The sequence below is a fragment of the Dermochelys coriacea genome, chromosome 5, assembly GCF_009764565.3.
Source record: "Dermochelys coriacea isolate rDerCor1 chromosome 5, rDerCor1.pri.v4, whole genome shotgun sequence".
NCBI classification, from domain to species: Eukaryota; Metazoa; Chordata; order Testudines; family Dermochelyidae; genus Dermochelys; species Dermochelys coriacea.
In genome coordinates this window covers 25,018,279-25,031,970 of record NC_050072.1, presented here as the reverse complement: position 1 = coordinate 25,031,970, position 13,692 = coordinate 25,018,279, and the positions used below count along the sequence as shown (strand labels likewise).

At 41.3% G+C, this 13,692-nt stretch overlaps 1 protein-coding gene across 1 annotated transcript in view; it reads right to left on the bottom strand.

The window, feature by feature from the left end:
* TTC23L (tetratricopeptide repeat domain 23 like) overlaps positions 1–13,692 on the bottom strand; it is a 28,779-nt gene that overhangs the window by 5,450 nt on the left and 9,637 nt on the right. The window contains 6 exon segments of the mRNA XM_043515037.1: positions 80–217; positions 2,095–2,222; positions 4,648–4,756; positions 10,456–10,633; positions 10,876–10,986; positions 12,154–12,386. Coding sequence (XP_043370972.1) covers positions 80–217; positions 2,095–2,222; positions 4,648–4,756; positions 10,456–10,633; positions 10,876–10,986; positions 12,154–12,386 — 897 coding nt within the window.

Here is a 13,692-nt window from a genome sequence, read left to right as displayed (position 1 = left end):
AAATGAATGTGCATTTACATTTTCAAACACTATAAGGCAGTAAATCCAAGAAAATCACTAGCAATGTAATTATAATTACCTTACTGAACAGCTGGTAAGCCTCTCTCATCTCTCTCATACTGCCCATGATATGGTAAGTTTCAGCTGCCTTCTCACTAAAATCACCATAGGTGTCTATGATGGACTTCAATGAATCTTTCAACAGCCTGTAGGCCTGCTACAGATAAAAATGCAACATAACTTAGCACAAAAATATATTCATTTTTGGATCAGCATCTTTAAATGACTGACTGATGCATGTTTAATTCATTTGGAGTTTAACGCCGATGCTTTTTGGGATCTACAGCCATTCTCCAATGATATGGAACCCTTACAGGGTATAATTCTATGCACTGATCTTTAAGACTAATAGTTTAATTTCTACCAAATGGAAACTCAGGAAGTGTGGTATGGTGACCACCTGTCTCTACGAGACATCTGTTATTTGACACCTAATGTCCTGTGTCCCATGTCCAGCCAATGTAGGACATGTCCAGTATTTCAACAATAAGCATGTGAAGGGTCATACACTATAATGTAAATGTGTACTATTTTGCATTATGTATAATTCTGTACCACAAAAAACATTGGAGGATGCTGTACCTTAAAAATAATCTTAGGGCAAAATTTTCCGAAGTGCCTAGGCACTTTTGAAAATATTACCTTTTGTCCCCTACTTTTAATTGAGCTGTCCTTTAGAGGGACTGCTTACTTTTTAAGAATATAGAGAGAATAAAGTTGCATAAAAACCTCTTCTGTCCATCAAATATTGCTTATAGAGGAATCAGAACACGTAGAAACAGTATCTTCATCAAAAATGGGAGAAATCAGGGGTGAAATCCTGATCCCACTGAAGTCAATAGCAGGATTCTGGGCTGTACTGCCTGCACACTGATTTCAGTGGGACCAGTATCTTACCCCTTATATAGCTACTGTTATAGTGGAAAGTGTTAATGGCTGCCATCAAGTGTGTCTTTGAGCTATAGGTAATCACAGATCTTGTTAAAGCTGATGGGTGCTGTCAGGCTCCTTTATGGAATATGCTAGTTGGAGGTAGTAGAAGCTACCACCCAAGGCACTAGGCCATATGCAAGGAGAAGCTGAAGCTAAGCCATGTGGGCAGAGGGGTTTTCCTGGGAGCTGATTACAAATGTAGGCATTGATTGATTGCAGCTGGTGTGTGTGTGTGAAAGCAAGAGAAAGCCAGCACACAGCGAGGGAAGTGGGTGTGAGCACAGCCCTGAGAGGGTTTGGAGACAGACCTTCTTGGGGCACAGAACTGACTGAAAAGGCAGGCATGGAAATTGTGAGCAAGGAAACTGCTGTTTTCTCCTACTGTGTTCAGGGAAATAAGACTTTGATGCAATCCTGTTTATTTACAAAGAAATACCTGACTCTTATAATCAATTTCTCCTAAAGGAAACAGCCTGGCAAGGCCCCGAACATTGACTAAGTGCTCAGGCAACACTTAACATGCACTGTTAGGTGTATTATTAATAAGATGACCTAGAACTATAGGATGTTCGTACTTTCTCCTCTTGCATTTAATAGGAGTTTTCTCACTGAGTTGAGTGGGAGCAGGATCGTATCTCCTGAGGACTTTGACATTGCCAAGCAAGTGAGATGACACATGGCTATGCCAAGCTGCATGGAGATTCCATGTTAGGCAGTGCGGCTGTTTGTTTGCTCTTTAGCTCCCCCTTTGCCCACACAGACAGAATGACAGAGAGCCATGGATTCTGGGTTGTATTGCCAGTGCAAAGTTGCCCTACAGTCCATGAAGGATCCAGTGTAGGGGGATCCTCCAGTCGCACAGTGCTGGTGAAGTGGCTCCTATGTTACCCTGCCTTCCTGTGGTAGGTGTAGAAGGGGCAGCCAGCCTAGCCCTGCAAACCGCTCATCCCTGGCTGCCATAACATCCCCTTGGAGCTGATGACACCAGAGAGCAATTAAAGGAGGTGTGTTTTTTCTGACACATGCCTGCACATGCACATTCTAGATGGCTGCAAGCACTAAGGCATGCAAGTAAGCTTATAAGCTAGTATTTGATGTTACCTAGTTTTTCCCTACACGTACAAGCCATTTTCTGAATTCCTCAATGGCAGTAAGTGTCAGGGAATCCTTTGCACTCAGTGCTGCCTGATATGCAACCAGACTCTCTGTAAAATACATTTCATCCACCCCTAGAAATAAGCATAGTAATTATTACTGACCGACTGGACCCCTTTTAGAACAGGACATCTCAGCTCCAACCCAGGTAACAATCCCATACAAATAGTGGATTTTATCAGTAATTTAACTAGGTGGATATAAAAAACTGTTTCTAGTTTCCCTAAATGCAGAGGGCTAAATTTTGACCCTACTTACATCCCAACCAATCTCATTGAAGTCTGAAGTTATTTTAATAAGAAAAGGTTAAACAAAATAGTTTTAGTGCACATGAAAACCTACTAGACTGAAGTCTAATTTATCTACAGAACAGGCAAAGCACAGCAGTGTGTGTATGGGCTTCACCACACTGCCCTGCCAGTATGCCTCAACCTTCCCTTGGAGAGACTACCTGTAAGGGTAACTCAGTTTCCATGAGACTAACAAATTTATTAGAGCATAAGCTTTCGTGAGCTACAGCTCACTTCATCGGAATGCATCCGATGAAGTGAGCTGTAGCTCACGAAAGCTTATGCTCTAATAAATTTGTTAGTCTCTAAGGTGCCACAAGTACTCCTTTTCTTTTTGCGAATACAGACTAACACGGCTGCTACTCTGAAATCAGTTTCCATGGGCATTTGCTCCTGGGCCTTTCTGCTGAGACTGCTCTCGAAGGTATTGGGTGGAGTGGTAATGCTTGTGCTAGGGACATCTGTTCACTGGGGTCTGGATTCAGACCAGTAAACTCACTTTATGTAGTCTAAAGACCCATGAGTTTCCCATCTCTAGAATGGGGATAATGATGTAAAGGTCTTTGAGCTCTACTGATGAAAAGTACTATATAAAAGCTAGGTCTTTTGATTATTACCTAGCTACAGTAGCATATGAACTGCAAACCTAAATGAGAACTACAACTGTCTAAACAACACTATCTCCTATAACAAACATTTCTGTTTTTTTTTAAACTAGGAAAAAATGGCAAAAAAATTGGTTAATGCAGAGTTGAGGTTGCACGGTGATAGCTCATGCCCTTCCAGAACATTGAATTCAGCAAAACTCAAACTTCTGAAAACCAGGAAATATAGTTAAGGTAGACACTCATGGAACCTTAACTCTGCCCTCTGAGTGATGCCCCACAACACCTATACAAACACAGACTCCCACTCCGCCTCTTCACTGTAATGGGCAAGCACTTCCCGCCCTCGCCATACACTCAAACACTGAGCCTGCTCCCCCAACAGAAAACCACACTTGTAAAATTGAACAGCCACTTCATAGCCTTTTACAACGCCTTCACACTTGCGCACAGGATACCAACTAAACCTGTACTTTCCCCTACCCATCATTACATCCACAGATTGCTGACATAGCCCATCTCGCTACTAACAATACCCATGGCAAGACAACTCCAGTACCCTGCAACTGACACAAACTATACAATTCTGTATTGAAATGATGCAGACTGGAACTTCAAGGTACACATGTACCTCTTTCCTTTGAGCTCTGCTGATGATAAGCACTATATAAAAGCAAGGTCTTCTACTACTGTGGCTACGTAATAATTAAATCAACTGCAAATCTAGGTGAGAACATAGGAAGGGACTCGGATACAGATCTCATGATATCACAAACACAGCTCTCTGAAGCTGCTCCAACATATGTCTCCACCATTCAAATACAACTACATTTAGCAGGAAGGGAATGCAGCTGGAGTGCATGCAGATAATTCCCAGTGGCTATTGCCAGCACAGATAAGGTAAAATCTGGACCTGAATCAGGATTTGAATGTAGGTGCAAAGCAAAACCTACACACTTAAGGTAAATGCCAATGCAACCTTAGCTTGGTATTTCCTGGTTTGAGTTTTGCTGCCATTCTGGAAGGGCACCTGGCAACCTTAATTCTGCATTAACAAAGCTTTTTGCATACAAAATAAAGCTCTACAGATGCACAGCAAGTGTCCATTACTGCATTCCTTACATTCAAAATTCCCACTGAAGTCAATGGAAATGAATTATAATCAATGGCAACTCCCACTAAGGACAGCAGGAAAGGGCATTCACACTGAAAAAAAACATCCACCAATCCAGGGAATATTAAACACCTGAACTTCCAGATGCTATTGTCTAGAAAATAGTACTTTGTCTTCTGTTACATGCAATGGTCCAGATTCTGCTTTGAGACACCAATGCAACTTCCACTGGCTTCAGTGGGGCTTACATGGGTAAACTGTGGGCAGAACTTGTCCCACTGCAAGTGGAGTGAAGTGCCAGTTCCAGGCAATGATCCCACAAACTTCAAGTGTTGAATATTCCATAGGTCAGCTCATTTTTACTAGTGTGTATATTTCTAAATAAGCTGTGTACATTTTTAGAATCTCTTGGCTCATCTGCATGTTATAGTGTTACATTAGACCCTAGACTAATCATAATTCTGGTACAATAAACCTCTTCCTTACTTACCAACATGCTGCTGGTCTCCAGTTGCAGCATAAGTTTTGCCCAGCAACAAGCCCATCTGAGCAGCTTCAACATTAAGTTGCTTGTGCAGAGCCACACAAATGTAATGGGCCTAACAAAGATGGAGATTATTTATGCTAAATAAACACTGCATACAAGTACAGTAAATAGACTGTCTACAGTATTTTCATAGACAACATCACCTTTGTTGAGTTAGCCACAGGTGCAGAAACAAGGCAACCCTCTGGAACATGAAAATTTCACCAAACAAAGCAATTTAACTCCCAATATTTGAACCAGGACTCAGTATCTCTTCTCCTCAATTTGTGCCTCTCCCCCACGGAGCACATATTTAAATAAATAAATCTTTATTATTAATTATTATTATTATTAAGAAGTGGAAGCTTCCAACCCACCAGAAGTTAGAGCTATTTGTACCCAGGGTTTTGCTTTGCACCTACATTAAAATTCTGATTCAGGTCCAGATTTAGATTTTAAACATACATAAGTTGGTGGTGTTTGAAGCTGGGTGTCTGGTTTGGATCTGTTTCTAATTTTTATCCTTTGGATCTGTAAAGGTGGGGTGGTTTATTTAACCAGTGTTAAGTAGTTTAGCATGGTTTCAAAGCAAGCAGTCACTGTTTTGCCTTATGCAGCAGGCAGCATAAGTCAAGTTCTTCAGTCTTCAAACCCCACAGAGTGCGGGGATCAAAATTCTGCAGAAAGTTGCCATGTGACAATGGTAAAGAATCACAAAAAGAGTCACTTTCTTCTAACATAATAGAAGGAGCTTAGAATAGGAGAAACCGTATTATCCCTAGTTACTCTCTTTCTCCGGGCTTGTCTTCACTGCAGAGCTAATTTGAGTGTTGCCTCTAATTTGAGTGTTGCCTCTAATTTGGGTACCGTCCACACATTAAAAACCCTTAACACCAGTGTAGTAGTGTTTTTAACTCAAATTGGCTGGCCCATTGGGGAATAGAGGCTACACCTGAAATTGGCACAACTTGTCAGCAGCTAACACAATCACTCTGTGCAGGTCCAGTGTTTATTGTTTTCCCCAGTGTGGCCATTCTCACTTGAGCTAGGCTAACTCAGGAGGAGTTAATTTTCAGGTAGATAGAGAAATATGCTCCTCTGGCTGAAACCTTGAGAGCTAAGAGTTACCAGGTCCAGACACATGCACTGATCGTTGGATCCTTAGGCGCATGGGACCTCAGTAACGAGTGAGTGCTGAGAGAATGCGGAATCCGTCAATGCTACATTTGGCTGATGTGGCAACTCATGGTTTCGGATGTCATCAGGTGGTCAAGGAACACCTATATAGAACACATCACTGGACATCAGCAACAACAGGAGGGATGAGCTGGAGTGCCGATGAGAAGCGTAGTCAGAAAAGTAACAAATGCTTTCCTTATGGATTGTATTTTTAAAATGGACAACCAACCTAATTCTCAGTTACTGAGGGACAATCTCCACTCATTGATATATTTTGCTTTCCACAACCAAATCTCTGTACAACTTTTCATGAGTGATGTACCTGAGTATTTGGATTCTAATATCTAAACTATATTGTTAAATCTATTCACCTAAATTTGGATTATTGCTGATTATGTGCTTTATGTGTCATATGACTTTTAAAAAACTAACTTTGTATTTGTGGTTTCAGAGTAGCAGCCGTGTTAGTCTGTATCCGCAAAAAAAAAAAAAAAAGAAGTAGAATCATAGAATCATAGAATATCAGGGTTGGAAGGGACCCCAGAAGGTCATCTAGTCCAACCCCCTGCTCAAAGCAGGACCAAGTCCCAGTTAAATCATCCTAGCCAGGGCTTTGTCAAGCCTGACCTTAAAAACCTCTAAGGAAGGAGATTCTACCACCTTCCTAGGTAACGCATTCCAGTGTTTCACCACCCTCTTAGTGAAAAAGTTTTTCCTAATATCCAATCTAAACCTCCCCCATTGCAACTTGAGACCATTACTCCTCGTTCTGTCATCTGCTACCATTGAGAACAGTCTAGAGCCATCCTCTTTGAAACCCCCTTTCAGGTAGTTGAAAGCAGCTATCAAATCCTCCCTCATTCTTCTCTTCTGCAGACTAAACAATCCCAGCTCCCTCAGCCTCTCCTCATAAGTCATGTGCTCTAGACCCCTAATCATTTTTGTTGCCCTTCGCTGTACTCTTTCCAATTTATCCACATCCTTCTTGTAGTGTGGGGCCCAAAACTGGACACAGTACTCCAGATGAGGCCTCACCAGTGTCGAATAGAGGGGAACGATCACGTCCCTCGATCTGCTCGCTATGCCCCTACTTATACATCCCAAAATGCCATTGGCCTTCTTGGCAACAAGGGCACACTGCTGACTCATATCCAGCTTCTCGTCCACTGTCACCCCTAGGTCCTTTTCCGCAGAACTGCTGCCGAGCCATTCGGTCCCTAGTCTGTAGCGGTGCATTGGATTCTTCCATCCTAAGTGCAGGACCCTGCACTTATCCTTATTGAACCTCATTAGATTTCTTTTGGCCCAATCTTCCAATTTGTCTAGGTCCTTCTGTATCCTATCCCTCCCCTCCAGCGTATCTACCACTCCTCCCAGTTTAGTATCATCCGCAAATTTGCTGAGAGTGCAATCCACACCATCCTCCAGATCATTTATGAAGATATTGAACAAAACGGGCCCCAGGACCGACCCCTGGGGCACTCCACTTGACACCGGCTGCCAACTAGACATGGAGCCATTGATCACTACCCGTTGAGCCCGACAATCTAGCCAGCTTTCTACCCACCTTATAGTGCATTCATCCAGCCCATACTTCCTTAACTTGCTGACAAGAATGCTGTGGGAGACCGTGTCAAAAGCTTTGCTAAAGTCAAGAAACAATACATCCACTGCTTTCCCTTCATCCACAGAACCATTAATCTCATCATAAAAGGCGATTAGATTAGTCAGGCATGACCTTCCCTTGGTGAATCCATGCTGACTGTTCCTGATCACTTTCCTCTCCTCTAAGTGCTTCAGGATTGATTCTTTGAGGACCTGCTCCATGATTTTTCCAGGGACTGAGGTGAGGCTGACCGGCCTGTAGTTCCCAGGATCCTCCTTCTTCCCTTTTTTAAAGATGGGCACTACATTAGCCTTTTTCCAGTCATCCGGGACTTCCCCCGTTCGCCACGAGTTTTCAAAGATAATGGCCAAGGGCTCTGCAATCACAGCCGCCAATTCCCTCAGCACTCTCGGATGCAATTCGTCCGGCCCCATGGACTTGTGCACGTCCAGCTTTTCTAAATAGTCCCTAACCACCTCTATCTCTACAGAGGGCTGGCCATCTCTTCCCCATTTTGTGATGCCCAGCACAGCAGTCTGGGAGCTGACCTTGTTAGTGAAAACAGAGGCAAAAAAAGCATTGAGTACATTAGCTTTTTCCACATCCTCTGTCACTAGCTTGCCTCCCTCATTCAGAAAGGGGCCCACACTTTCCTTGGCTTTCTTCTTGTTGCCAACATACCTGAAGAAACCCTTCTTGTTACTCTTGACATCTCTTGCTAGCTGCAGCTCCAGGTGCGATTTGGCCCTCCTGATATCTTTCCTACATGCCCGAGCAATATTTTTATACTCTTCCCTGGTCATATGTCCAACCTTCCACTTCTTGTAAGCTTCTTTTTTATGTTTAAGATCCGCTAAGATTTCACCATTAAGCCAAGCTGGTCGCCTGCCATATTTACTATTCTTTCGACTCATCGACACAAAAGCTTATGCTCAAATAAATTTGTTAGTCTCTAAGGTGTCACAAGTACTCCTTTTCTTTTTATATTTGTCGATAATCTAAGCACTATACCCAGATGTACAGACACTTTTCCCAACCTATGTATTATGTAATTTTTTTTTAACATTAGCTTTAATAAAATTTAGATTAACTCTGCAGGGAAGACTCAGCCTCACTTTGGAGTTGAAGCTTGGGACTTTCCTCATGACTCCCTGGTACATATTTTATACACCCCTTCTCACAGGAACTGAGGCAGAGCAGCAGATGGCAGTGCAACACACAGCTGATTGCTGCTTGCAGCCAGGGTAACCTTAGACTAGCTGAACTACCTCGCTTGGGAAAAAGAGTAGTGGGAAAAAGTTGGATCTGTCCAGAGTGACTGAAACAAGGGTCTGTCAGGTGGAAAAGGTCTTTGGTGGATGTGGGCTCATTTTAGCTCTAATTCAACTCTAGATGCAATTTTTAAACTGTGCTATGAGAATTTCTCAGAGGAACCATGTTCTCTTCTGTTCTGTTCAGGTTCTTATGCTTATCATTGTGATGTCTGAGTGCTCAAACCCTGCTAACAATGTTTAGCACATATGATTAACGAGCAACATCTCTTATGAGGTTTCTAACCATCAGAGGAGTGAAGTTTTGGAATAGCCTTCCAAGGGAAGCAGTGGGGGCAAAAGATCTATCTGGCTTTAAGATTCTACTCAATAAGTTTATGGAGGAAATGATATGATGGAATAATGTGATTCTGGTAATTAATTGATCTTTAAATATTCAGGGTAAATAGGCCTAATCCCCTGAGATGGGATATTAAATGGATGGGATCTCAGTTACCCAGGAAAGAATTTTCTGTAGTATCTGGCTGGTGAATCTTGCCCATATGCTCAGAGTTTAGCTGTTCGCCATATTTGGGGTCGGGAAGGAATTTTCCTCCAGGGCAGATTGGAGAGGCCCTGGAGGTTTTTCGCCTTCCTCTGTAGCATGGGGCACGGGTCACTTGAGAGAGGATTCTCTGTTCCTTGAAGTCTTTAAACCACAATTTGAGGACTTTAATAGCTCAGACATAGGTGAGGTTTTCGTAGGAATGGGTGGGTGAGATTCTGTGGCCTGTGTTGTGCAGGAGGTTGGACTAGATGATCAGAATGGTCCCTTCTGACCTTAGTATCTATGAATCTATGAAGAAGATCATTTAAAATACAGTTCTTCTCAAAGTGGCTGGGCAAAAATTGCCCCTTCTTATTCCGACCATGTGTCTGTCACTATTCAGAGTCACATCTGCTGACTTTAGTGACAAAATATTCCTTTCAGAGCCCACATAGCAACGGGAAACCAAGCTGGGTTCTAGTCATTGTGCATCATCACCAGAATTGTTTACTAAGCAGCAATTACAGGGCAAATCAGTGACATCTGTACAAACCCATTGACTGCTCTAAGGTTGAACAAGTTTCTCTGTGGACATGATTTGGTATGCAGCATTTTCATTACAGGTGCTGCCCCAGGAGATCCCAGGCTGGGTTCACAAAGCTGGCAGTTAGGGGAAAATCTTTTTTTAATTGTAAACTGAGCACAGTTTGATAAGAAAATAATTGAGACACAAACAGGACTCACATATGGAATTTTTAGAGAGTCATTTTTTAGAGTAGAACTCTCAAAAGAAATTCCAAGAACAGTTTCTGTAACAATTTGAATATCACTAATTATATATGTTAGTAAAGCTCTTTTAATGAGTACTCAAATTATTTGCTAATGTGGACAGGAATTTCCAGGGTAAAATTCACAATTGGGATAAGTGGGTATAACTCCACTGACGTTAATGAAATCTTGCCTGCCTATGTCAGCAATGAGTTTCCTAGTTGCCAATTATAAGGGGAAAAGTGGCTATTATGGTTCCGTATACCGTGTTCACATCATTGGCTAAGTTTCTTGTTAGGGTTCTTCAGCAGATCCTTGCTAAAGTTAATATCAAACAAATTAGTTAACTCCAATCATTGCAACTAAGAGCTGTGATTTTTAGTGAGTCCTGCTGCTCTAAAAAGATTTATGAGACTTCTTACCTGTAATAAATATGCTATGGCTCTTCCATGGTTTTTCTTCAGTTGCTCACTTTGGGCAATTTTCTGATAAAGATTGATCAGTTCTGGAGCCGTATCGCCTTCAGTTAAAATTACTGCATCAACAGCTTTTTCAAAATAACCCGCAGCAAAGTCAAACTTGTTTTGCTGCAAACATGTCCTGAAAGAAAGTGGTGAAAGTTAGGTTCTCTAGCAAAAAGACTATTGTCCATATCAGTGGATGCATGAGACAGGCTCAGAGGCCCTCATCCTGTTTTCCTTGCACACACAAAACTCCCAGCGAAGTCTTTTACCCTTGTACTAATCCATTTTCTGTTACAAAAGAAATAGTAAGGTACCATTTACATAAAAGCCCATGCACCTGCTCACACACATGGCATTCGTTTTGTTTTTTGTGTTTACCTGCCCAATGCAATGACTATTTTTAATCCCATGATTACTCTCCCATCCAGTTCTTGAAGTTCTTCCATGAGTCTCTCTGCCTTCTGCAGACTGAGATAGGATTCTTTGCCAGTGGAACCGTCAAGGAAAACCACCAAAAATACATGCTAGTAAACAAAGAAAACCATATAGGTAGAAACTAACCAGAAAAGAACAAAGTTGTGCAGGTGTTAGCTTCCAGAACTGTCTTTGCAATATAATCAATACCATTTTGAAGCATATTTTTTTGGATATCCTGACACTCACTTATAGGAGATATCTTTGAGTGCGGATGGGAACTCTCAGTTACAGTATGTAGTAAATTACATTATTCATAAAAATCCATTGCTGTCTTCACTTAGAAAGATCTGCAAAGGTATATGGAGTTCTCTAAAACATAGGGGCTGGCCATATTCCATCCTGAAGCATTTACAATTAAAGAGGGAATGAACAAGACAAGATGACAGGGTTTAGAGAGAGCTTGAATATGATGGAAGGTGGGGAAGCAGGAAATGGTTTAAAATTCTTTGCATTGACTTTTCATCTGGGCTTCATGTAGGATTTTTGGCTTGGTGAAGCCTTCCAGTGAAATTTCACCACTGTAGAAATCTTAATTTATATAAGTTTCTGGAACAAATCTCCAAAGAGAAATAAAATCATAAGGGACTGAGCACAGCTGTAACATGCAACAACAAAATAAGATTGGTGGGTAAAAGTGTGTAGTGGATGTGCAGAACTGGAAGGCAGTTATCAGATTTTTTAAGGCCAGAATGGACCATTAAAAAAAAATCTAGTATGACCTCCTGTATAGCACTGGACACAGAATTTCATCCAGTTACTCCTATATTGAGCCCAATAACTTGTGTTTGACTGAAACCTATCTTTCAGAAAGACATCCACTCTCAATTTGAAGACTTCAAATGATAGAGAATCCACCACCTCTTGTGGTAGTTTGTTCCAATGGTTAATCACCCTGTCTGTTAAAAATGTGCCATATTTTTAGTTCCAAGCTTGGCTTCAACCTCCTCTGTAGTCTCAACAAAGTCATTTAACCTCTTTGGCCTTGATTTTCCCACCTGGAATAAGAACACTTGCCCACCTATCTCACAAGTATGTTCTACCACTTGATTAATTAGTTATTGTATGGGGCACTTGGGAGAGGAAACACACTATATGATAAGTACTAATGATTATATATTTAATAAACATTCTGTATTAGGCATTTTAATAATAAAGTAATATTGTCAGATGCAAGGATATTTGTTTTGTGCCAGATGTGCTATGCCCAAGGTATAGTAGATAGTCACAAGAGTTCCTAATATTTCTCTTTTGTCCTCTGGAGTTGCTGGAGGCATACGAATCCCTGTCAGCATGGTACGTTTGGCTGATTCAGCATGCTCTATGGCCTGTGCAGGAAGACCTAGGAGAAGACAATGAATGAGCTTGCTAACAAAAACATCATCAGCAACTTCAAACTGAAAATAAGACCTGAACTATGCAATTCTCTGAAGAGATTCAATTTAGACAAGGATGAAACTCTAGCTCTACTAAAGCCAAAAGGAAGTTGTGCCATTAACTTTATGAGGTCCAGGATTTCATACCAGATGTATAGGAAAACAATTAGGAGAATTTCAGGGGGGAAAATAATCCCTTAAAGATATTTAACACAGATATAATCAATAGCCTTCAGAACAATTATGCAGATGAAGATGTTACATGTAGGGAAAATAGGCAGATGAAGGGACCCAGCAGAGTCACAGATTGTACAACATTTCCCAGTGAAACACCTTTTAAGAGAGTAAGCTTCTGTTTAATCATTAGTCCTAATGCATCCCTCTTCCCACACACCATACAATGAAGACACATATGTCCAAACCAGCACAGCCCCACCTTCCCTCCCCTTGGGATGGGTGCAGGACCTTCAGGCAGAAAACAACTGCCAGTTATATATAAAATTATGCAGCAGCCAGGAAACCAAAGTAGTTTTGAGTATAGTATTTGCATATAGCAGATTCCAGATTCCATTTCTGTGGGACTGTGGTTTATAGGTGCCATATTCAAATCTGGGAAAACTTATTAATATACCCAAAAGCAAATCCTCAGCTGAGCTGGAAACAGTTGACCATAATCCCATTTCAGGGATCTTTGCCACCAATTTTCTCTTTCCACCTATCTTCTTTTTCACTACCAGCAAAGGAGAGTAACCAGGATAAAATAGATCCATTGCAAGATGTCTTTCCCTACTTCTTCACAGACTTTGCTTTTGACTACTTATCTCTATAGTGAGCACACATAGGCCCAGGTTTTTAAATATATTTACATGTTGCTGTGCTCAGTGTGACATTGGCTCCTAAATCCCTTTTGAAAATGAGATCTAGGCTCCTAAATGAGTTGATCATTGCAATGCTGAGCTCAGCAATGCCTAAATACCTTTAAAGCTCTGGGTCATAGTGCTTATACAGGCAATGCAACGAAACACAGAAATAGAAGAATTCCTATCCTGGGTCAGACCAGTGGTTCATCTAGGACTATCAGCTGCTTTAGAGAAAGATTAAAACCTCTAAAGTAAACAATTATGGAACAACCTGGACATAGAAGTTTCTTCCTAACCTCAATCAATTAGTGGCTGGCTTATGACTGGACAAAGATTATTTTAAAAGTTAATGGTAGTGTAATTGGGGACAGTCTCATTATCCATACAAATGTCTAATCCTTTTTTTTGAGTCCCACTAAACTCTTGCCTTCTATTATAATTGGGTGGCAATGAGTTCCACAGCTTAATTATGTTATGTAAAAAGT